The 25730-nt window shown below is 34.1% G+C and overlaps 1 protein-coding gene across 1 annotated transcript in view; it reads right to left on the bottom strand.

Annotated features, from left to right (window-relative positions):
- LOC142342940 (uncharacterized) overlaps window positions 1–25730 on the bottom strand; it is a 74900-nt gene that overhangs the window by 37918 nt on the left and 11252 nt on the right. Inside the window, exon 3 of the mRNA XM_075394619.1 lies at window positions 1408–1556. Coding sequence (XP_075250734.1) covers window positions 1408–1556 — 149 coding nt within the window. The remainder of the gene's footprint in view (window positions 1–1407; window positions 1557–25730) is intronic.

Raw genomic sequence — 25730 nt, 5'->3', positions numbered from 1 at the left:
TTATTAGAAAAATTGGTCGAAAATGATTTCCCTTATTCAAATTATTGTGCATCCCTCTTTCATTTTGTAATTGGTTGAAGACATTTGATCTGACAATTGGGGAAACTGCTGATAATTGACTCCAAAAAAAAAGAATTGCGCACACACAGATCAATTAAATATTTTCAACAAAACACACTGTTGCAATAGAAACTATCATTTAGAGAAATTGTGCTTGTCTATAAGGTGGCCTAACCAGCTAAGAACCAATAACATTAACCGGGCGTTTGGGAACTATATAAACAATCACTCTGTGAAAAAGTGACTCGAGAACATTCTATCGGGGATTTTTTTGTCAAATATTTTTAAAGTTCAAACTGCATTACTATCTTTTTTTTTCTTTTTATGATCTTACAAACACATACACACTCAAACCTTCGATAGAGTTTCACAGTACTACCTAAGATCTGAAAAGTCTGACCAGGATTCACTACGGAGTTTGCAGTGTCTGAACTGCGCTGTACTTATTGTCTGTGAAATCTAAGCAAGGCGCCCTATAGAATTTCATCAAAGCGTGCACATCTATCTTTGCTCATTGTACTTTAGAAAACGTTTTTGAGTTCGTTTTGCGAGTTCGTGAGTTCGTTTTGAGTTGAAAAGCGTCTTTGATCCACTTCACCCTCACTTGTTCACAGACTTTTACATATCACAATTTTCATGTGTTTTTGCCAAAATCAATTCTAAAAAAGTGCTTAAAGGAATTAAAAAACGTTGTTTGTGGGTTTGAAACGTATTTTTGTTGATATATGACTAACAGAAACGGATTCGAGAATCCAAGGACAAAAACGATTGTTTAAATGCAAAAAGTCTTGAAAAGAGCAACTTAAAATAATAATGTTCAGGAAAAGAGCAATCACAACACTTTGATTACTTATTATGCCTCTCGATTTCAGTGATAATATTTTTGCCATGTTTTACCATGATCTTGGCAATACTAATCAAGAAATTTTTTGATACAGTTTGATAAAATCATGGTAAGAGCTTACCAAGATGCACCAAGAATTTGTGTCCTATCAAGATCTTGCTAAGATAATCCATGTTTTGTCAAGACTGTCAAGATCTTGCATGTCTCTGTAAGGTTATCAAGTTTCGTTTCACTGGGTGGTCTAATCTGAACAGTAAACATTGAACTGTACTGTGTTTTGAAGAGCAATTCCCCATTTTACTTGACCATCCGGTTCAAGACACCGTAACCATATCCAGACAGTTGACGCCATCAACTGCAAAGATGACTCCAAAATAGTACAATACTGTATTTTTTTGTTAGAAAAGTTCAACTTTTTGTTTAATATCAGAGGCAACTCTTGTGAATCACTAGATTATAAATTGGACCAACTTGAAACGGCATGATTATACAGCATAACTAACTTCAGCTGAAAGGTGTATTCAACACCCGGAATATCAGCATCTGGCACATCCAATTCACGAATTTTTGGAGACAAGTTGTGAACAATTTTTTTAGCTGTAATTGACATCCCCTGTTGGTCCAGGTGCTCTACATTTTGCGCAGTGAGTTCCTAAAGAGAGGCAGAGATTTCTTCATTTGGTAGAATTAATTGGCAATGATGGCATATTCAGGTTTCTTAAGAAGTGTTAAGAAAAATTAATTGCTCAAGTTAAAAGATATGTTAAGAAAACTAACAGCATTTGCACTACCATAATGATGCCTATTTATCTTAACACTTGCATAAATCAATTAAAAATCGGGAGAGTTTTTGTTAACCTCAGTTTTCCAAGCTCTAAAGTATGGATAATGGCCTGGTTCCTTTTTGTAATTTTGCCGAGTTAAATTTTCTTCTTTGTACAATGAGGTTACGTATTAACTTAACTCTCTGTTTGTTTTTTCCTCAAAATAGAAGTACTGTCCCACTTGACTTTAAAACATTATTTTGCACGATTGTCCAAGACAATGCATTATAATCAGTCTTTTTCCAATTATTCAAATTAGCCGAACCAAATGCAGAATCATGAGGAGCATTTGACCTGGAAAAGATTTGCCGATAGTCGAAACTGGATTTTAACCAACGCATTCAAGGGTAAATTCAAGGTAACAGTTTTGATAACAGCAAAACTTAATGATATATTCAAATACAAGCTTTTTAATGATTTATCAATATATTGGGCGAGAGAAAAATATTGTGAGTATTTCGATATGGTAGGTGAACAAAACATTCATTACAGTGCAGAGGTATACCCCAATATTTCCGCCTTAGTAAAATTGGCTCGAAAATTAGTTACATAAAATGAACGAAATTAGATGACATCCTTTGTATCTTACTTTTCGCAAAAGAGGTTTCGCCAATTTTGCGAAATAAAAGAACATTCGGTGAGAAAAGTAGGTAACAAATCTTGTAGTACGTTTCCGCTCAATTTAGTTGTCTATTATTCGCGAGCATTTTGAGCATGCAATAAGCTCTTTTATAAAGATTTAATTGAAGCTTTCAAAGCTTTAAGTGCTTTAAATACATGCAATCACAAAAACTGATTTTTTTTCCCGAAAAATCTCTCGCACATCAAAGGCTTTGTATATCAATGTGGGACTGGCCAATTTTAATAAGTGGTAATAAATAGTACTAATAAGTAGCAATAAGTAGTAATAAAGTACTATAAGTAGTAATAAAGTAGTAATAAAGTACTACTAGTAGTAATAAGTAAGGCTTAATTAAATAAGTAGTAATTAAGTTAGGCTGAATTGCGGATTATATGCGAAATCGAGCTACATTGTGTGCGAAAAATTGATACGTAAATTGAGCGGATGCGTGATACAACTCGCGCGAAAAATAGGTTATTAAGTTTGTACTTGTATTCCGCGGCTAAAATTAGGACACTTTTGCGAACACGGGATACGATATTCCCTTCCATTTTGCCGGTTTCTTATAAAGTAGCTATTTTCCGCAGTATTGTACCACTTTCAATGTATTAACATAGTAAAAACGAACACGAGATACACACATCGGGCATATCTGCCCGTGACGATTTGGGTATACCTCTGCACTGTAATGTTAGCTCGAGCGAAATTGTTCAAATAACTCAGTCAGTTTCTAGGGTATGCACAAAACGCAAAACACAGATTATTTTACCAGATTTTCAACAATTGGTTTAACTCAGTTGTTGGTACAAAAATTTCGGCAATAGTTGTCCTTGAATTCCAACTTTTAGGATACATCAAATTTTGCTGAAAAAAATTGGTGATCTCGAGGAAATCAATTTAAACAGTGTTGTTCTCGTTATCTTTAATATAAGTCTCATAGATCACATGATCATAGCAGCATGAAAAAATCTTACAAAAATGTATTGAGAAGTAAATTGCCAGTGAGTTGCAAAAAACAACTTCTTTCTGTAAAACAACGCATTGATGTTTTCAATAAAACTTTTTGACATTGAGAAAAGAAGTTATTGCTAATTTCTAAAATTTTATAGGAACAAAAGATCTCAATTGGGATAAACTTGGTTAAAAAAAGTTGGTTCAGCTTCTTTTAGGGTTCAATAAGGGTTAAATTGAAGCCAATTGAGGGCCAAAAATTAATCACTAAAAAAATAAGGTGTTCAGTTGCTCAAAATGGGCTAGTTTTATAATAGAATGGCTAGAGAACGCAAGAATGGTATATAGTTATTACATATCAACTTCATCAAAAAGACGATTTTTTAAACCCGTGTGCGCACTGAATTTTGAACTTAAAAATCAACAATAAAATTGTTTATTGGAATAAACGATCTTATTTTTTCTAATTAATTCCAATGGGAATTCTTGTGTCCATTTCAGGTGAAGGAAATTATTAGTCAGCAAAGCTCTGTTAAAAATTTTAATAAAATTGGGCATCAAGAAAATCAACGGTAGTTTACACGAAAAAAAAACGATATACATTTCGCAAAATATAACTTCCAAAAGATATTTTTAATCAGATCTGAAGTTGCAAAGACGCACTTGGTAGAGTAAGTCTTTTGCAATTGGAGAACAGCCAATTCTTTTGGTTATCCAATCCAGTCAGCAAATAAAGCTGCTGTTCAAATCTTGGAAGAGAAAGGGAAATGAGATGAAAGGAAGAGATTTCCCGAAGAGAAAGGATCCGGGCTAAACTCAATTATTTTTTCAGCGCTGAATCATGACAACTTTTATTGTGAATTCTGGACTGCCCAATACAAAATATAATGTAAGATTAGCTGTGAATAGCGGTGAAAAAAACTTTTTTCACCGCAAAGCGCCCGCATCTTTTAGCGATGAATGCGCTGAAAGCGGTGAATTTTTTTAAGAATTGCGTTGAATTTTGCTGTGAAATTTTTTTTCACCGCATTCACCGGATTTCTTACAAAAAAGAAAGTGCCGTACACGAGTTCGAACCACTTTCCTCCCGCATGTCACCAACTTCTTATTCCACTGCGCAATCTCTCAAGTACTTCATTGATATTTCCTGCGATAAGCGTTGAATTTAGCGGTGAATATATGTAAGATTTGCGATTTAAGCGGTGAAAATTTTTTTTCACCGAATTCTGCTGGTAGCGGTGAAAAATTTTTTTCAGCGCAATCTACTGGTAGCGGTGAAAAATTTTCTTTCACCGCTTATGCGGTGAAAAAATTTTTTCAAATCACAAATAATTTTTTTTTCACCGCATTCATCGCATTGAGCGCAAACCTTACAATTTTACTCAGCTTCACCGCAAATCTTACATCTTTTAGCGATTTTTAGCGGTGACAACTCGATCCGGTATCTCAAAATTTTCCATGGTCATAGAAAAAAGTACAGAATAACATAAGATTCTGTGAATTTGGGCTGCGCTGCAGTGAAAATTCAGACTGTAATTGGGCTTCACTGTGCAAATTTTTAGACAGAAGAAAAATCAGAATGTAAATATGAAAGGCAAAATTATTTTAGGCAAAATGAAACAAATCAACAACGTGAAGTACTTGCATTTCACAAGAAAACAGAGGCTCAAATTTTTTTTAAAGTCAACGATAAACTAGCGAAACAAATGCAAATAATAACCCACGAAGCATTACGACGCAGAGGTATACCCCAAAATTTCCGCCTTAGTAAAAAAGGGTCGAAAATTAGATAAATATAATGAAGGAAATTAGGAGACATCCTTTGTATCTTACTTTTCGCCAAAAGGATTCCGCCAATTTTGCGAAATAAAAGATTATTCGGAACGAAAACTAGGTTTTTAGTTTTGTAGCACGTTTCCGCTCAATTTAGGCATCTATTATTCGCTCGCATTTTGAGCATGCAATAAGCACTTTAATAAAAATTTAATTGAAGCTTTCAAAGCTTTAAAGTGCTTTAAATACATGCAACCACAAAAACTGATTTTTTTCTGAAAATCCCTCGCACATCAAAGGCTTTGTATATCAATGTGGGAGTGGCCGATTTTAAAAAGTGGTAATAAATAGTACTAATAAGTAGTAATAAGTAGTAATAATTTACTACTAGTAGTAATAAGTTAGGCTTAATTAAATAGGTAGTAATTAAGTTGGGCTTAATTGTGGATTATATGCGAAATCGAACTACATTGCGTGCAAAAAATCGATACATAAATGGAGCAGAAGCGTGATACAAGCCGTACGAAAAATATGTTATAAAGTTTGCACTTGTATTTCGCGGCTAGGATTAGGACACTTTTGCAAACACGGTTTCTAATTTCCCTTTCTTTTTGCCGGTTTCTGCTAAAGTAGCTATTTTCCGCAAAATTGTTCCATTTTCAATGTATTAACATAGTAAAAGCGAACACGAGATACACGCATCGGGCATATCTGGCCATGGCTATTTAGGTATACCTCTGCGTCGTAATGTGGGGTGAGGGCTATAATGGGAAAGACGCGTGGCTCACAATAATTCGATAATTGTCCCGGTAACAGATAACAGGTAACGTAACATTAATTAGTTGCAAGATCTCATTGCAATGAGAAATAGCAAAAAGTCAATCAAATTTGTGATATCAAAGAAGAGGCACCATTATTACATTACGTTTTGCGTGGAAGCAGAAGTTAAGGTTCTTTCCATTTAAACTGGGAGCAGTTGCAATTATCAACCTAAGCGTTTATTTTTCCTGTTTAAAAATTATGTTTAGAACTGATTGATACTCAAAATTTTTTACATCACGCCAAAGTTCTTGTTACTTGAACAAGTTCTATTAAGTTTTGGCTCAACATTTCCGCTCAATTGAGATTTGATTGTGCTCCGAATTTGGACAATGTCAGCTTAAAATGATTGAACAAAAAAATCATTGTTCCGAACCCTCTTGAGGGGTGAGGAACTATATACTCAAGTGGGTTTTTTTGTTTAGACAAGTTTAAGCGATCGAAAAATTCATCGTAGAGCGTTGAGAGCGGTATCAACCAGGTGGAAAAAATATTTTTGGTTTAGCTTGTATAGAAAAAAGTTCGTCTCTTAGTTGAGGTTTTTCGCTTATTTGAAAATTTTATTTTAAAACGTCTTTTTTTTCAATCGGGCCTTAGAGTTTTCGAAAACTAACCAAAAGAATTTAGGAGTCCCACTTTTTGTGTGGGTCCAGATAGAAAAAGAAATTTTGGTTTAGCTTTTATAGAAAAAAGTTCGTCTCTTAGTTGAGGTTTTTCGCTTATTTGACAATATTAGTTTAAATTGTCGTTTTTTAATCGGGTCTTAGATTTGCCGAAAGCTGACCAGAACCAACGTAGTAGTCCCACTTTTTGCGTAGGTTCTAGCGCAGTAATTTTTTATTATTCGAGGTTTTATTTTATTTTGTCTGTTTAGTATTTCTGTTTGGAGAGAGCTTTTCGAGCCCAATTTTTGTCTAGTGCTCTGCTCAATTCTCCTATAGCTTTAGTTTGTAACTCCGCCATAGCCGGTCCTCAGCCCGGATGAGAAAGGAGGAGGGAAACACAACCAGAACATACTGGAAAAGTCTCAAAAATCGGGTTTTTCAATTTGTCTGGAGCTTTTTCCGACATAAATTACTTTTTCCGACATAAATTAGCACATAAATTACCTTAAAACCTTATTAATCTTGGTACGGCCTTACTACGACGCCTTACTAGTCTTTATACGGCATTGGCACCTTATAAATCTTAGTACGGCCGTAGTACGGTGCCGTAGTAAACTTGACAAGAACTTAGTACGGTTTTTATCTAAGACTTATACGGTGCCGTACTAAGGCCGTACCAAGTTTTCCAAGTATGGGTAACCTGGGAATGAGCCACCCAGTTCAATCAAACTCAAGACAACAATGAATGAGACAGCACAAATTAATTTGCAGGCCAGTATACGGCAAAAAATCTCGTGTTGATAAGAGAATCGTTTAAAAAAACAAAAAAAAAACAATTGGGGACTACACATTTAAATGATAGATGGGCTCATCAACCTAAAGGCAGTATATCAATTTCTTGCTCACAATTTACAAAATCAAACTCCATAAAATTCCATCGCTGAATTAAATTGGCAACGTGCCCACCAATTTTTGCTGAAGATGACAGAGGCGAGCAAGTGAGTACAGCAGACTTTATTAACACATTAAGTCACTTCCACACATAAGCAAAAGAGAGCACCAAAAATGAAACAAACGTAGAGCACGTGTCTAAAACGAAGGTAACAAGAACAAGAGTTATCCATAAATTAGCACAGTGGCGATAACGGTCAAAATTTCGAGCGCAAAAAAGTGTTGGAGAGTACCCAGGTTGAGGTGCCATCCGGAAGTGACCCCTGATCAGACCGTGCCAGACGAAAGTTACCTCTGATCAGACCCTCCTCTATAGTGATATATCTTATCAGTCAACCAGTGTTTGAGACACATCAACCTTCACGATTATCCCATAGAAGAGAAATGCTTAAGATTAAGTCGAACAAATCATAAAACTCTGTCTGATAAATCAATGCCTCGTTTGTAATTTAATCCTAAGCTCAACAAAAACACTTTAATCAACAACTGTTGAAAATTCACACCTATGCATATTCATTTTCAATTTGTTATCACGTTTTCAACTTTAAGGGAGGCCAATTATAATGGCTGCATTGGTTTTGTATTATAAGTTGCCACTGTAGAGAAATTGCCACTGTTAACTTTCGTTACCAACAAAGCAAAAAAGTATCTAAAATTTGATTTTTTGGGACCATTATTTGTTGTATTAAATTTTCGTGAGAAGTCAACTGAAGCCCTGCCATTCGTCTGTCATGGGCAGTTTCGGCGATCTGTCAGTCTTTTTGAACAAACTCACAGAATAATTGCAAATTAGAACTCTGAAATCATATTTGAACTGCCTATGGAGGTAAGTTTTTCCGCCAATTCCCAAAATGAAATTGTGGTTCTAAATTGTTGATAAAGATGACGACAGGCGAGATGTAAAAACAACTGGAGAAACAGTTTTACAGTAAACAAAAAAATCGCCGTTCGATTATAAAAGTGATAGAAAAGAGAGCAAACATACAAGCGTTTACTTTGCGCTACCTGATGGCTCTAAAAACTTGAGAACGGTCCATTACGTTCAAAATTTGGTTGAAAAAACTGATACTCAGCAGTGTTGAAGCAACTCTCGTTTAACAGAAGACCGGGAAAACGATAAAATCAAAAAATGTAAAAATCAAAGCTTACGGCATGAACAGATAAAAAAACACAGCAGGTTAATTTTTTAAACAATCAAACGTTCAACGTAAGCCAAATAAGATCAACCGAAAATTAAAATTTGAAATTAAAAGTTTTAGTCAAAGGTTCATTTAGCTGAAGCATTCGAACTGCAGTCAAACTTTTTGGAGTAGGAAAAAATTTGATTGAAATAATTTGAAACATTGTTTTAACCATCAAAGTATTTTCTAGAACAAATGCTTCATATCAAGGCATAATTACGTGAAGTTCACGCTAAATCAACGATAAAATGACTTTGAAATTAGGACACTAATTGCTCTATTATAAGAGAACCAGGATCTTTAGTGCGTTGACCTAAGATGGCTGGACAAAGAAACAAGAAAAAAGCATTAGTCATTCAGATCACAAGTGAATTGTAGACACCTAAAAACCAAGAACGTACATCAAATTTATAAGACGATCGATACTAAAAAAGAAAAAACTGGTAAGGAGTTTTTGTTGGTAACTAATATGGGAGCCACTTTTGGGAGATCGGGCCAATTGTAACGCTTGAACAAATTCGGGACACTTGAACAAATTCGCTAAATTTGGCGTAGATTCGGTTGTTATCTTCTAGCATCGAAATCTAGAGACATATGGGTAAATGGCACCATGCTTGTTCTCAGACAAGAATAAATACATAAGTTGAGGGGAAAGCCAATAAGATGTTGAGAAAACACATAGCGCTGCAGATCAATACCGATCCAGTTTTTCGCTAATGCATATTCGCTATTGAAATATAAGGTTTTTGAAATTATCGTTAATCCAAAAGGCCTGCAATCTTGTTCTTCATCCTCACTCATCTGCTGCAAAACAATTCAAAAACTTCCTTGTGCGGATAACTCCGTTAAATTACACGGGCATCTAAAATTATCAATGCTGTGAAGGGCTAGATTGAGCTTTTTAAATTTGCTGACGTTTCAAAATACAAGAACAGTTCAGTTGATTGCCTAAGCTGGCAAATTAACAGGTTTTGCGAACAGCCAAACGAACTTGCCGCGTGCTGGATAGACCACTCTCTACCGACCTAATGGTGTCAACGGTTGCTATTAGCACTCAATGGATACTATCGCTACAAGAAATAAAAAGGACCGCCTGAGTGGCTGAAAATGTTGGCCTGGTTGACTTGTCCAAAAATTGAAGAGCAGTTAAGCCTAGGGTTTGCTTCTGATGTTGAGAGCATACCAGTGTTTAGAATTTCGTTGGATTCAAAAAAATTGTCCGTTTTCGTCGGTTTTACTTTGCCGAAACCGATCAAAGGTCCTTCCGTTTTTTCGTCGTTTTGATCGGTTTTCGTCGGTATTTGAACGTAAGAATCGACGGTTTTTGCCGTTCAAAAAATTCTTAGAAATTTTCCAGTCCCTGTCAGCACTCGAACCTTCACCCCTTAAAATACTATCCACCTTCTCCTCCACTGCACCACCGGTAACTTAGTTTTACTCTACTTCTGTTGTATTTAAAACAAATTGAGACTGACAATACCGACACAAAAGACGATAATCGACATTTCTTACATCGAATACCGACTCAAACTACGCTTATCGAGAGTTTTTGCACCAAATACCAACAATACCAAAAAAAACGACGATAATCGACAATTTCTACAAAAAAACCGACGAAATCGGCAAAATTCAACAAAAAGCGACGCTTCTTGCGTCCATTTCGTCGCAGCATTTTCTCAACCCTGGTACCCTAATCATTCGTCTTAATAGACGGAAAAAGTAACTAATTTTCGGTGGATTTGGTTGAGCAACCCCAATTTTCTGGAAAACATAACGGCAAATGTGGATCAGTCAGGGAACAACTAAATGAGCGGCGGGTTTTGCAGCAACAAACTGCTCAAAGAACAAAATCTAACTGATTTGAGAATAATCATTTAGAGAGCACAAATTGCTGGAAATCCTGCCTTTTTTAATCAGAAGAGTTTTTTTGTAGCAAAGGCAGATTAGGAAAAATTTAATTTGGTTTCGTTGCAAATACTCCGAAAGAAGTTACAATGGTCAAATTACTCAATTGATTATTTCTTTTGAAATAAGCCTTTAAAAAAATTAACGCTTTGAAGATGTAAGAACTGAGAGAAAACAACAGCTGAGAGACATATTATCAGCGGACCTCTGCTATGACCTTTAATAATCCAAAAATGTCTGAACTCAAGCGTTTGGGAGCTCAGTATTTCGTTTTTCTGCTTATAGTTTATTTTTTGGCCTATCGTAACTCAGATTGCATTGATTTACATTTCTCGAAATAGAACTTGTAATTTTTGGTTGTGGAGTTGTTGGAAAAAGTCTGATGGTCTTTCAATTAACCTAACGATTTTTCGATGACATCTATAAGCTCTTGCTAATAGGATTTATTCATTATTGAGTCAATTAACATTTTTTGACGGTAACAAAAAGGTTTTTGATTTGCACAGATCTCGTTTACGTTTCGACCTTGTAGAACTATGCAAGATTGGCGCCTATGACCATGTTTTTTTTCTGTCTGATCTTAATATCCTTTTTTCTGGTCCATTTCACGTTTTTAACGAACCTTTGCATGGGTCATAATTGCATATCGGTGCAAACTTGAGATATAAACGCGCTGCGTCGTGCTACTTCTCACTACTTCGAGTCAAACTAACTTGATGTCTCGATTTTTTGGTCATAGTCAGTTTATGTCCAAATTCCGGGTTCCACCACCTCAATTCCAGTTGCTTACAAACAAAATTTTCTATGTGTCACGAGTTATCAAGATCTCATCACTTGACGCCAAGAAAACTTCCTGACACGTGTTGATAAGATGATGTCATGATCTTATCAATGGGCTCCAAAAAATGTTTGTCTATCAAGATCTTTGCAAGATTTTTCGAGTTTTGTCAGAGTTATCAAAGTCTTGCTAGACATGGGGTCGTGTACCAAGTCTCAGATCAGTGGATAATCATTTGAAACGCCTTCAATCAAATGCAAATTTAATAAAGTAATCAAGAAAATGTATACTGTTGAAGCAAAACCGTAACCTCTTTTCATTTCACACGTATATGATTGAGACAAGTTGAAACCAATCAATTACTGCTTGGAAACAAGGAGATGATCGTTTTTTATCAAAACGGGCATCAAATTTTCAATAATCAAAAATTTATTCAGCAAGCTTTGGCTAAAAAAACTTTTCTTAGAATGAATTACAAAAAAATATTTTGCTAACTTTGAAATTTTTTCAAAGGAAGTGATAGACGGCAGAGGAAAAAATCTTAATTACATCAATTGATTGCTTAGTAAAATAAAAACCCTGTTCATTTCAACCAGACAATCAAAACTAGTGGTCTTTTATTCGGCCGGGGTAAATGGGAGAAAAATCTGAAGTCTTCATAAAATCGGTTCCGAAAATAATAAATGGTTTTCAGGTAAGTTAGCATTGCTGTACGAATTAGGCCGCACAGAACCGCCACTTACTTGATAGGTCAACAAAAGGTCCCTTAGTCCTCGTCAAGTGATACCAATAGCAGTGCTAAGAAACTTTCAAAGACAGATTGTCAGATGCTTAAGATGCAAAGGGTTCGAAATGATCAGCTCAAAATGTTAACGAAACTAATTGTTGGTTATTGATAATGTGATTGTCTCTAAAATTATACTGATAACGTTTCAATTCTTTTTTACTCAAAAATTTTACTTCTGAATTGCAATTGGGGTTAAATTTTGATATAAAGTTCAACAATTTTCTTTTTCTTACTCCTAATCGTTTAGGGCTAAGTCCACTAACCGCGTTTGTACTTTTTAACTGACGGGATGATGTTCTTTTTAACTCAACCGACTCCATTTCTTCCTTTGTTATTAGAAATTTTAGACTATTTGTTTTGCATTCCGATCTATGTATCTCTGTTAATTTTTTAAACAGTTCAAAAATGTGCAAACCTTTGTTCGAATGCATTTTATACTTTTCTCTGTTTTGCAGTGTTGACTCCGTTTTTTTGCTCTTTTCAAACATGATTCTGGCAATTTCTTTTATTTTTGCTTCTAGAGGCTGAAGTGTTGTCTTTCTACTGGTTCCATAGACTAAAACACCATAATTTAGTATTGGTTTTACGTAAACTTTTTATGTTACAAGAAGCTGTGCAGTTGTTAAAATTGATCTCAACTTATAAAACAATCCCAAAAACTTGGACAGTTTCGCACATAATTCGAGGATATGTCGATTAGAAATAGGTTTTTCATCAATATGTACTCCTAAGTATATTAAAGACGTTTTTTTACTGATCACATCATTCTGCAAAATTATCTCTCGTTGAGAAGATTTTCTGATTGTGTTCAAATTCACATGGTGCGTTTTTTTCTAAATTGAGTGTCAGTTTGTTTCGCAAAAAATAGTCGGCTACAGATTGATTTCTCAATTTTTTTTACTTGAATACGCATACTGCTTCAAAACAGCGTCATCGGCAAACAAAATTGCAGTTGAGTCACCGCAGAACTCCTGAATGTCATCTATATAAACTAGAAAGAGCAGTGGTCCTAGCACCGAGCCCTGCGGCACTCCATATTCTATTTGTAAAAAGTCCGACCTACACTCAACCGATTTGACGCATTGTTGTCTGTCACTAAGATAAGATTTCAGTAATTTATGTACAGGTCTTCTCATTCCCATGTTTTCTAGATTTCCAGGAGTAAATTTTGTTCAAATGTATCAAATGTTTTCTTCAGATCTATGAAAACAGCTTTCACTTCTTTAAATTCTTTTTCCCAGTCTTCTCTGATTCTCTCGAGGAAATTAACTAATGCATCAGTAGTCCCTCTTTTTTGTCGGAACCCAAATTGATTTTTATTTAGCAAATCGTAATTGTCGAGGAATGTGGTCATTCGATCACAGAGTATTTTTTCTAGTAAATTTCCAATCGTTGGTAATGAACTAACTGGCCGTAGTTCTGAGCTTTGTAAGCATTCCCGCACTTATGTATTGTAATTACTACTGTTTTCTTCAAACAATTTGGGATGGTTCCTTTTTCGAAACACTTTTTGACTAAAAACGTCAATGTAGGAACTATAGCACAATTTTTTTTAAGTATAAAGTTATTGAGACCGTCACAATCAGTGCTGTAATTATTTTTCAATTTTTTAATACCTAGTGATATTTCGGCTTCATTGTTGAGGTCAAAAACATGCTGTTTAAAGTTTTTTTGTTTTCCATTTTTTCCAGGATCAATTAAATTATTCGACAAAAATTTTTCCGATAGTTGATAAGAAAATGTTAAAACCTTCAATCTGTTTCTCTGACAACAATTCTTGTTCTTTTCGAGTATTTCCACTCAATGTTTACATTGAATTAAAAAAGCTGCTGGAATTGTTTTTTGCGTTTTTGTGCAACATTTTCTGATGATAGATTTTTTTGTCTTCTTTTATTTTCTTCCTCAGCTTATTCCTGATTTAATTTAACTTTTCTTTGTTTTTATTGTTTTTGTGTCTCAAAAAGGTCTGGAATAGGCTCTGTTTTGTGCTGCTAAATTTTTTATACTTTTGTCAATTCATTTCAATTCAAAGCATTAAAGTGCGACATAAGTCTGCCTAATTTGTCTCTTTTTTTAAAAACCATTTTTTCTAAAATTAAGTGGTTTTCAAGAACCGTTCAATTCCTGTAAACTTTGTTTTTCATTGGTACAGTCTTTCCGACGTTGTCAGAGATTAGGATATGGACAGTATAGTGATCCGTTACAGCTGACTTGATGATTTCAATTTCTACTGTCTTCGAGCAGTAAACTACGTCAATATTATTTCCCGACTTTGCGCTTTCTCTAATATACCCAACGTTTGTCATATTGCTTAAGTTGTAAGAACTAAAAATGTCTTTTAATTTTGTAAGCCTGATGTTTGTGCTACTATATTCAATTTTAAAATCTCCGCAAACAATGTGCAACTGTTGCCGTTCCGGAGTCAGTTCTTCAAAAAACTTTTGAAAAGTTTCCGATATTTCATTTATACTTGTATTCGGTTTGATATAGATCACTGTTAATAAAAAACTTTTGCCATTTTTGTGTTGATTTTCACAGTTAAAATTTGAATACTGGTACAGCTAATTTTTTTATTGATTGCTTGTTGTAAATCCATCCTGACGAAGATCCCAACCCATCCTACTTTAGAAGTATTACGGTTGCTTGTAGCAATCTCCTGGTAGCTATCAAGGTTAATGCACTTTGTGTTAGATTGGTCCTTGAGCCACATTTCCGTCAAACATATTGCTAAAGGCTGACTCTCCTGTTGTTTCATCAACACTTCAAAATCGTTCAAATTTTTGTAGATCGATCTGATGTTTTGCAGGATTATTTTGTTTGTACTCATTTTGAAATTTTTTTTCCTTGAAAACATTTCTAAAAGGTCTTTTGCACAGCCGAACATTCCAACGCTACCGTAATTTTGCCTCAGAACTTTCCAGCGCTGTAACCTTGATTCGCAAATTTAAGCATTACTGAACCTTAGTTTTCCAAGTGCGAAATAGATGCTCAGACTGTGCTGTTTAAAAGTGACTGCTTCCTGTCTGCACATCAGTAACATCATTTTGTATGCTCCCTGACCAGAGATAAAAAACATAGCAATCAGATCTGCCTGATGATCATGAAACATTAGAGTGCAAACATGTACTGAAGTTATTGAAGATCTTTCATGACTGAAGATCTCAAAAGGGCCGCTCCCATTTATCAGAAATAATTGTCTCTGACCACTGAAGTCGCATTTGAACGCGTAAACAAATACCTCTGTACTCAAATTTCTATGCTGAACCCGAGAAAGATAAATCGTAGTTAGTTTATTGCAGAGCAAGAGCAATTACGAGCAATTATCTCGCGTGAGTTGATTGAATTTCGTGAGTTGATTGTAGAGTGTTGAAATAGACAGTGTTCATAAAGGTTTCCTTGACAAAATTATGGAATTTTTACTTAACTTTTAGCAATATAGAACCCAGTTCACATTACATCCTTATCAGAAATCTCTGATCAATCAAATATGAGCAGTTATTGTATAAAACAATGTATGAATTGGGCTGGAAAAATTTAAAAAAACTGTCATCCACAGATTGAAGCTTGACTTTGTGATTAGTTGAAACTGAGATACACAACATTTTTGAGCCAACATTGATGTTGAGGTTATAAGCTACGAACTTTTGAAAAGGTTTCTGTTGAAAATTAAGATAAAGAGAGTATTATTTAACCAGTTTCGGTTTTAGAAAGCGACTTAACTTTGATACTCTAGTAGTATAGTAATCTGCCATGTTACTGGAGGGGGGGGGGTCCGGACCCCCCTTCAAGAACTCTCACCACCCAAAAACTGATTTTCTCTTAGTGAAAGCAAGTTTTTTGGTTAATTTTCGCCAGCCTGAGAGAAGTTCTTGGGTTAAGTTGACTGGCGAAACTTAACCAAAAAACTTGCTTTCACTAAGAGAAAATCAGTTTTTCGGTGGTGAGAGTTCTTGTAGGGGGGTATCCGGACACCCCGCCCTCCAGTAACATGGCAGACACCGGCTGCTCCAATGTGTATTTCAGAAGAAAGAATGCGTAGTACGGAGTGCTTAGACTATGGTTAAAGCCTGTTGTAGTAACTTTAATTTTTTTTATCTTTGAGACCATGAGAGGCATACTTGAAAAACTTTGAAAAATTTTCAAAATTTTTTGAAAATTTTTCAGAGTCCTATAATGGTCTGAAATGGATTTTGCGCTATGAAAGAGCACTCAAAAGTGACTTTTTGTGGACTTCATTTTGTTCAAACAAGTAGAATCAAATAACTCAGCTTGTGAAATAGTCTGAAATAAGTTATACAGCAGGCAGAAGCTGTTTTTCTTGACAATACTTTTGCAAATGTACGGTACGATGTGGAAAGCTTGTCTTTATTTTTTTATATACATGTGTAACTATGTATGTTTCTATCAAAACAAGTCCGTATATTTGCTTGCATGTGTTCAAAAATGTAATTTTTATCTCTGAATGAATATATGAAAGAAAGGAAAGAATGAAAATTTTATGTATAAAATCATGCGTATTCATGTATATAACAATTAAAGTATATATGAAAGTGTATATTTGTTTAAAAATAAATATAACTGTGCTTAATTTAGTAATATGTTTGCATGAGTATAAGCTGAATTGTATGTTTGTGTGAAGAAATTGTAATTGTGTGTATACGTTAAGACGTTCTTGGTTTTATGTGTGTATCTTTTTTCTATAGGTATACACTGGAACGTATGTATATATGTCTGAATGTGTTTATGTATTTATGTATTTATATACTTGCAAGTGAGACAAGAGAGAGAAGGAGATAGGTCCCTGGAGGGCAACTCAATTGCCTAGAAGAATGTTGTTACTTGTCTCCACGATCCAATAATATTATATCTTGCATACAGATTTTGACCTTCAGCGTTGCTAAACGCTGTCCTTTAAACATTGGCAAGCAAAATGTCACAACCGAAGACGACAACAATTTTTTGATATTATGAGCATGTTTTTTTGAAAATTGATATTTCAACACCTATCTAGCTACCATATTTAAAACAATCAAGGTTTTTTAGAGAAAAAAATTAAATTTATGCTCTTTGTCTTTTAATACTTGGCAAGAAAATGATAAAGTGTTGCAACACAGAAGACAAAAACAACCTTTTGATGTTTTGAGCATGTTTTTTTGAAAACAGATTTTTCTACACTTATTCAGCTACACGTCTAGGAATGAGCAAGATTATTTACATGAAAAATAAATATCGGATGAATTGTTGAGAGATAAACAATAAATTGAGCTAAGTAAAAAGAATAAACTAAAAGTTGGTGGAAAACTATGATATGCAGAAGCAGTTGAACTTTTTAGTTAATTTAAGTAGAATGATAGGAATTAATCAAGAGCTTGAAACAGACAAAAAGTGTAATGATGTACAAGATGAGTAGTTTGTAGTGGAACTGAAAAGAGCGCTAAAATTTTCAAAAGTTAATTAGTCACTTTATCAATTAAGCAGGAACAAACACAAACTATGGATCCGTGGGTGGTTGATAGAAACAGCTTCAAAAATGTATAGGTTTTGTTTGCGTATTGGTAATAGCAATAATGGATACTGCGTGCTGGGACTGAAATATTAAATAACAGCGAAACGCATCGTCAGTAAATGCTTCCGATAAATTCAACCATTGAACACTGCAAGTAAGGTACCAAAGCAACTCATGCAACCAGAAATCAAAAAACGTTCATAATAGTGTCTTATTGGATCAAATTTGCTGCTTTCAGTAAGCCTGTGTTAAAACTTTGGATTACTTATTGTTCTGTCCACGTTTTAAAATGAGATTATCGTAACGATATTTCATAGAGCATCGGAAAGAGGTAAATCCAAAGGAATCTAAAATTAAAAGGAGCAGAGTCTTTATAACATATAATTGGGCTGAGCAGTCTGGCGAACATATTGGAATTGAACACAACACTACTGCTACCTACTACTGCTACTGCCTACTACTACTACTACCTACAATTACTATCTACAATTAGTACCTACTACTACTGCTACATACTAGAAGTACCTACATCTTCTACTAGATACTTTTACTAACTACTACCACTACTTAATGGTTCTAAGTTGAACTAGTACCTACTACTACTTCCTTTTAATACCTTCAAATTTTACCTATTGTTTACTAACTATCTACAACAAAGTGTTTCTGTTTTTCTACAAAATGAAAACAATTCGTATCTCTAGAGATTCGTTGAGCATACACAACAAAAGCTTTTATCTACCTCGAAGTAATATGCCCTGACTGACACAGACCGATAGAATTTACCCCGCCAATATTTACAGCAAATCATTAAGTGTCTGAAGTTTTTTCAAAGATATAAAAAACGCTGAAGCTTTGTCGAATACATTAACCCAGTAATTTTCAACTCAATGTTAATTTTTTGATTAACAATTAAAAAATCCATGGTATGATATATCAGGTTGTTATTTAATTAATTAAATCAAGGTAGGGTTTTATTGCTTAGCGAACCAGTCTATTTTTGAGAACTTCAAATAGGTATATTGCTATGTTCTTTTTTTGTAAAGCAAAATTTGTACACCTTTTTTCACTTATGAGGGATCAGTCATAAGCTTAAGTCTTTTGTTCAAATGCTGTTTTTTTGTTAATTCAATGTTTGACGTCTGATTCCATTTGCAATTATTTGATAGATATGAAACGCAAACTTTTTAAATTTTCCAATTTGAAGGATTGTATAGCGTAAACAGTGACTGGTTCACAATTTCGTTGCACTATGTCTATTTATAATATCAACTTTATAGAATAATGCTTGCTTCAAAAACACCATAGTGTGAACCTTAGTAGAAACAAACAGTTTACAGGGTGTCTACATAATCCAAAAAACTGAGGTTTTACGCTATACAGTTGTTTTCGTATGTTTATTCAGAGTCACCTGTTGTTTCAGTTGTCAGGTAATACACAACTTTTTCTGAATCTTTATGTTATAAAATTTGTAAGACTGAAAACTGCTGGGATAGCTTGCCAGAAGGACATGTGTTAGTTGAGTTTCATATTAACCTTAGCTTCCGTTCGGGATGTGTTCACAGCTAAGACTGTAATTGTGAACTTGCTAGTCATCAAAAGTTCAGCGCTACATGATTTTGCATCTATTGTTACATTAATCTCTTCCTTTTCAATGAATTTCATTTGGCCATTCTTTATCTGATGAAAAATAAATTTAAATCAACCTCATGAAACGTTTCTCAACAAAATCAAGTGAAACAGTCATGTTGAAATTGAGAGCTCAAACAAAAACCTTAAATTTGGGTGTTTAGGGGAACAAATTTTGTTTGTTTTCAATGTCTGCTTACACTCAATGGGCACCAATTGGTTCCAGAGAAGTATTTTTTGCGGAATTTGAAACAAAATTCTTCTTTATTAGTGTTCAAAACTCAAAAACCGGAGACGGTATGGCTTTGGATAAGCAAGTATAATAAAATTGTGAAACATGGCCGATCACATTACCAAATTTTGAACCATTGAGTTCGAATTCGAGTTTGTGATCTAAAAATAGTATTCAAGGATAACTTGACTTTTTAAATAAAAAAGACTTCTTTTTTAGTATTCAAAACTCAACAAACGGAGGCGGTATGGATTTCGATAAGCAAGTAAAATAAAATGGTGATGCGTTCTACATAAAAATGGAAGTTTTGAGTTTGTGTCTGAATTTCTGATCTAAAAACACTATTCAAGGATAATTGACTTTGAGAAAAGAGTAATTTTAGTACTAAAAACACAATAATCGGTGACCGTGTAACTTGGAATTACCAAATATAATGAAATGTGATAACATGGCCTTTTGCTCTATTTAAAATTCAAAGTTTGAGTTTGAGTTTGAGTTTGTGATCTCAAAAAATAGTATTCAGGCGATAAATACGTCATAATAGTTGTTGTGTTATCAAGTTGAATATCTTAACTTAAAGTTGAACTTCTTAAATTATTAATTTTCTCTGAAGAATGTCCGGCTAATGAACTTAAAATATTGCAAAATAACTAATATGGAGATATTTCAAGTCATGGCCACATTAGGTAACAGTTAACACAACTAACTGTGATTTTTTTTCTACCATAAAAACCGTCAACACAGACAGTAGAAACCAGCTTAGGCGCTTTGATGCCATCGTCAAACTGACAAGTACATTGCTACATTCTTTTGGTCAATTTGGAAAAGGTTCCAGTGTTAAAACCCTGCTATCCATAGTACATTAAGTACAAAGATTAAATTATTCAAAATTTTTTGGAAATTATTGTTTTATTTTTCAATGTGTTAATAAGTATTCTTGACTTTGTGTACCTCGTTTTGCTGGTATCTTTCCAAAAGGACTTTTAGGTTTTCAAACGTTTGTTTGTTATGGATCCTACGAAAAGTCGATTTGAGTTCTTTCAACTGAGTCAAAGACAAAAAACAACCGTCAAAAAACAAATCCTGATTATAGAGGCAGTTAGGCTAATTTGATTTTCAGTTTTTTTAATGCAGTATTTTAATTTTCTCTGAGCTTAAACAATGTGAGAAATATGTAAAACTGTCTCTCACAAAAAGTTCCTGGCGGAATTTTACTACTATGTGTTTTGCCAAATGCCACTATTGTCAATAAAAACCTTTGTAATTTAACATGACTTCTATCTTCATGAAAGTTTGTATCCTCTATAACAATAAAAGGTGGAATCATTATTCAAAATTTTTTCGACGATTAATCATATAGCAAAACCTTTATCTTCAAAAAAGCTTTACTGATCTGCAATTTGCGCTATGAATCAGCGGCCTCACAGGTAGTATGTAAACATTTTTTTCGTGGCGCTCAAAGAAGGAAACCCCTAATGGAGCTGCAAAATTAACGAAAATAAAGAAAAGAACGTTTTCCACGTTGAATTTGTTTTTTATATGAAAGAATTAAAGTAAAACAATGCTTAGCTCACATAAAAAAAATTTTAGATTATGCAAAACAAAGTTTCATAATACTTCCTTGTCAAACGAATGTTTCTGAACAAGCTGAATTTTCCTTACTACTTTAACGAATTTGTACTTTTAGAATCTCAATGGTTTGCCTGGAGGAAACTCATAAGAGAACGGACAAGTATTCACTTCTTGCATTTATTGGAAATTTGGTTCTGATACGTTAAATGCTTACTCTTCTTGATACCATAGCCTTATGGATTAATGAAGTTTTGCGTTCGCGTTAATGAATAGTTGGGTTTTGAAATTTCATGAATTACCTAAGTAGCATACTGAAATACTTCATATTGTCACATAGCTTTAAAAGCTACTGAGTGAATTCTGTGAAAACTAAATGTTCCATGACAAACACAAGTTGTTGCACATGTATACAGAAAACACTAGTGCATACTTACGTCTATGCTTCAGGTTGAGCCATTGAGCAAAACATGTTTGTTATCTACAAAAAACGTGAGCAGAGGGTTTCTTATCGTTCCTCAAAATAAACCACGTCATAACTAAGCAAAATCAGTACTTTTGTACAAATAACTCGATATTAAACGTACGACTTAGAACCTGTTACTATATAACCAAGAAGCAATTGCAACCATGAAAGTCAAACAATAAGGCCAATTGGTGAATATATATGAATTTGATTTGTCCTGTTTCTTCTATTGCATTATATAAGTTTACGCTATACTGGAACACACTGTGGGTCGAAATGTATTGCGTAATAAAAATTTGCAAGCCTATGTACTCACTCTTTTTTATTTCAACGTTTGCTGCAACACACTAGGAGTACATTCATGTACGCCTTCTTGATCACAGACAAGAGAATACTTAAGCAAACTAATAAAAGTGCCTTTAGTTGAAAACATTATGCAAGAATTTTGCAGAGCAGACTGAACTTCTCACATGCACAGTGCAATTCTTTTGCTTTATGCCTAACAATCAGATCAAAACCTTGAAATGTCAATTTCCGAGGTACTTAGGAGAAACTTCAATCCATTTTACAAATGAAAACGAATGAAAATTAGTCTAACAGGTTTAACAACTGAGGTCTCCACGAAATGTTATAGGTATTCATTGGAAACTATTGGGCTAATTAGGCTAATAGAACGAATGCTAACATACCAGCCAAAAGTTTGAATTTACTTTTAACTGAATGACTTGCTTCTCAAAACAACATTTTAGCGTTTTCATTCTTGACTTGTAGTCCATTCAGTTAGTGTATGCCAAAACCCAAGTTCAACTGCCGTTTTTTAAATTATAATGTATCATATCCTGACACAATTTGAAGGCTCATTTCAGCGCACAATTGTCTATCGAACGCGGTATGAAAACAATGTTGCCTTTATACAAAAAAAGGACAGTTCAATTTCAAGCTGGACTACCTTCAATCATTGCCTCATACCCAAAAAATTTGTTGACTTTGTTTCTACATTACCTAATATAACCGAAGGAGAATAGACTTTATCAACAACTCAACCCCTTCGGAAACTGAAGTAACTTCTCAGCATATACCCAATCCTTTGACTTCTGACATGGGATCACTTCCCATGGACATCAAGAGGAATTTGCGCAGTTACGATTTCGAAAGTATGCCCCTCTTCAAGAGCCATGAAAAATACTTCGCTAATTTAGAAGAATTGGGAAATCTGTAGAAAAAGTCCGAATCAAGCAGAAATGAAACCAAACTAACCACTATTCACAATAAAATTGATCATACTAGATCATCCACATCCGATGATAACTGAAAGACTGTGATATCTTCCATATTAGAACGATTCCCTTGTCTTCTTGAAGAAATCTCAAAAACTGAAGAAAACTTCCAGAAATTTAGCACTGAGCCATCGTCTAACAGTGCTTTATAAAAGAGGAGCCATTTTCGTGTAGTTTAAGGATGTGTACTTCACAGTGGAAATTTTCCAAAAAGAATGAGATTCGATGAAAATGTGGGGTGTTCATGTGACAATAACCACTAGAACTGAAAAATTCTCGTTGATTAAAGCTTATCAGCTTGACGTTGGTTTTCAGTATTGAATTGTTTCCATTTATAACCTGTTATTTTGAAATGCTGTGCATTATTAAACTTCATTGTGTATGCTTATTATCCAAAATTTAGTATTTGCAAAACCACTTCTTTAAACTACAGTTTGTTGATTCAACATTATCTACGTCAGAGAAACAGTAAATGGTGTTCGGCCTGTTCAAAGGAGTAGAAAGTCAGAAATTTGTGGTAGAGTAGGATCCCCAAACCGTAAATTGTTGTTCTGAAAATGTTGAAACGGATACGCGCAAGAGATTCGACGTTATAAAGAGCTGACGTTAGAAAACGCCGAAACTTGTATTAATATAAGTTGAGCCGAAATCAAAAAGTTGCTTTTAATTACCATAAATTGTTAGTTGAATACTAAGAAAAGTACCTGAGTGGGTTAATTGGTCTCATGTTCGGTTATGATAGTTTCATATCAAGTCCCACGAGCCACTGAGGCATGGCCATGGTCCGCGATGATTTCAAGATAATTAATTTTGAATTCGCTTTCAGTGTCTATACTATGAGATACTAATTTTTATTTTCTCAAATACTCGGTTATGATTGGTGAAAAATTTATTAGTCTCATTTGAGAGGCCAATTTAATTGGCCACAAAAATTATCTTAAATTATCAACTAATAATCTAAATAAAATGTCGGCTCTCTTTTAAATCGGCTCCTTTCACTTCGGCTCTCTTACAAGTCACCGGTTGAAACAAAAATTCAACTTGACCACTTGATTATTCATGAAAAAAATACTTATATTTTGAGAAGTTCAGTCTGCTCTGCAAAATTCTTGCATAATATTTTTGGCTACAGGCACTTTATTAGTTTGCTTAAGTATTCTCTTGTCTGTGATCAAGAAGGAGTTTATGAATTTACTCTACTGTGTTGCAGCAAACGTTGAGATAAAAAAGATTGAGTACATAGGCATGCAAATGTTTATTACGGAATACATTTCGACCCACAGTGTGCTCCAGTATAGCGTTAACTTAAATAAAGCAAATGAATAAACAGGACAAATCAAATTCGTTTAAATTCACCTATTGGCATTATTGTTTGACTTTCACGGTTGCAATTGCTTCTAGGTTTTACAGAACTGGTTCTAAGTCGTACGTTTAATATCGAGTTATTTGTACAATAGTACTGATTTTGCTTAGTTATGACGTGGTTTATTTTGAGGAACGATAAGAAACCCTCTGCTCACGTTTTTTGTAGATAACAAACATGTTTTGCTCAAAGGCTCAACCTGAAGCATAGACGTAAGTATGCACTAATGTTTTCTGTATACATGTGCAACAACTTGTGTTTGTCATGGAACATTTAGTTTTCACAGAATTCACTCAGTAGCTTTTAAAGCTATGTGACAATATGAAGTATTTCAGTATGCTACTTAGGTAATTCATGAAATTTTACAACCCAAGTATTCATTAACGCGAACGCAAAACTTCATTAATCCATAAGGCTATGGTATCAAGAAGAGCAAGCATTTAACGTATCAGAACCAAATTTCCAATAAATGCAAGAAGTGAATACTTTTCAGTACTCTTATGAGTTTCCTCCAGGCAAACCATTGAGGTTCTGAAAGTACAAATTCGTTAAAGTAGTAATGAAAATTCAGCTTGTTCAGAAACATTCTTTTGACAAGGAAGTATTATGAAACTTTGTTTTGCATAATCTAAACTTTTTTTTTATGTGAGCTAAGCATTGTTTTACTTTAAGTCTTTCATATAAAGAAAAAATTCAACGTGGAAAACGATTTTTTTTACCTTTGTTAATTTTGCAGTTCCATTAGGGGTTTCTTTTTTTGAGCGCCGGGAAAAAAAAATGTTTACATACTACCTGTGAGGCCGCTGATTCGTAGCGTAAATTGCAGATCAGTAAAGCTTTTTTGAAGATTAAGGTTTTGCTATATGATTACTCGTAACAAATTTTGAATAATGATTCCACCTTTTATTGTTATAGAGGTTACAAATTTTCATGAAGATAGAAGTCATGTTAAACTACAAAGGTATTTATTGACAATAGTGGCATTTGGCAAAACACATAGTAATGAAATTCCACCAGGAACTTTTTTCTAATAGACAGTTTTACATATTTCTCACATTGTTTATGCTCAGAGAAAATTAAAATATTGCATTAAAAAAACTGAAAATCAAATTAGCCTAATTGCCTCTATAATCAGGATTTGTTTTTTGACAGTTTTTTTGTCTTTGACTCAGTTGAAAGAACTCAAATCGACTTTTCATAGGATCCATAACAAACAAACGTTTGAAAACCTAAAAACCCTTTCGGAAAGATACCATCAAAACGATGGAGGTACATAAAGTCAAGAATACTTATTAACACATTGAAAAATTTAACAATGATTTCCAAAAAATTTTGAATAATTTAAACTTTGAACTTAATGTACTATGGATAGCAGGGTTTTAACACTGGAACCTTTTCCAAATTGACCAAAGCAATGCAGAAATGTACTTGTCAGTTTGACGATGGCATCAAAGCGCCTAAGCTGGTTTCTACTGTCTGTGTTGACGGTTTTTATGGTAGGAAAAAATCACAGTTAGTTGTGTTAACTGTTACCTAATGTGGTCATGACTTAAAATATCTCCATATTACTTATTTTGCAATATTTTAAGTT

Source organism: Convolutriloba macropyga, chromosome 7 (genome assembly GCF_964194025.1).
Source record: "Convolutriloba macropyga chromosome 7, txConMacr16.3, whole genome shotgun sequence".
Lineage (NCBI taxonomy): Eukaryota > Metazoa > Xenacoelomorpha > Acoela > Convolutidae > Convolutriloba > Convolutriloba macropyga.
Note: the sequence above shows the minus strand (reverse complement) of the source record. Positions and strands in the feature narration are given on the sequence as shown.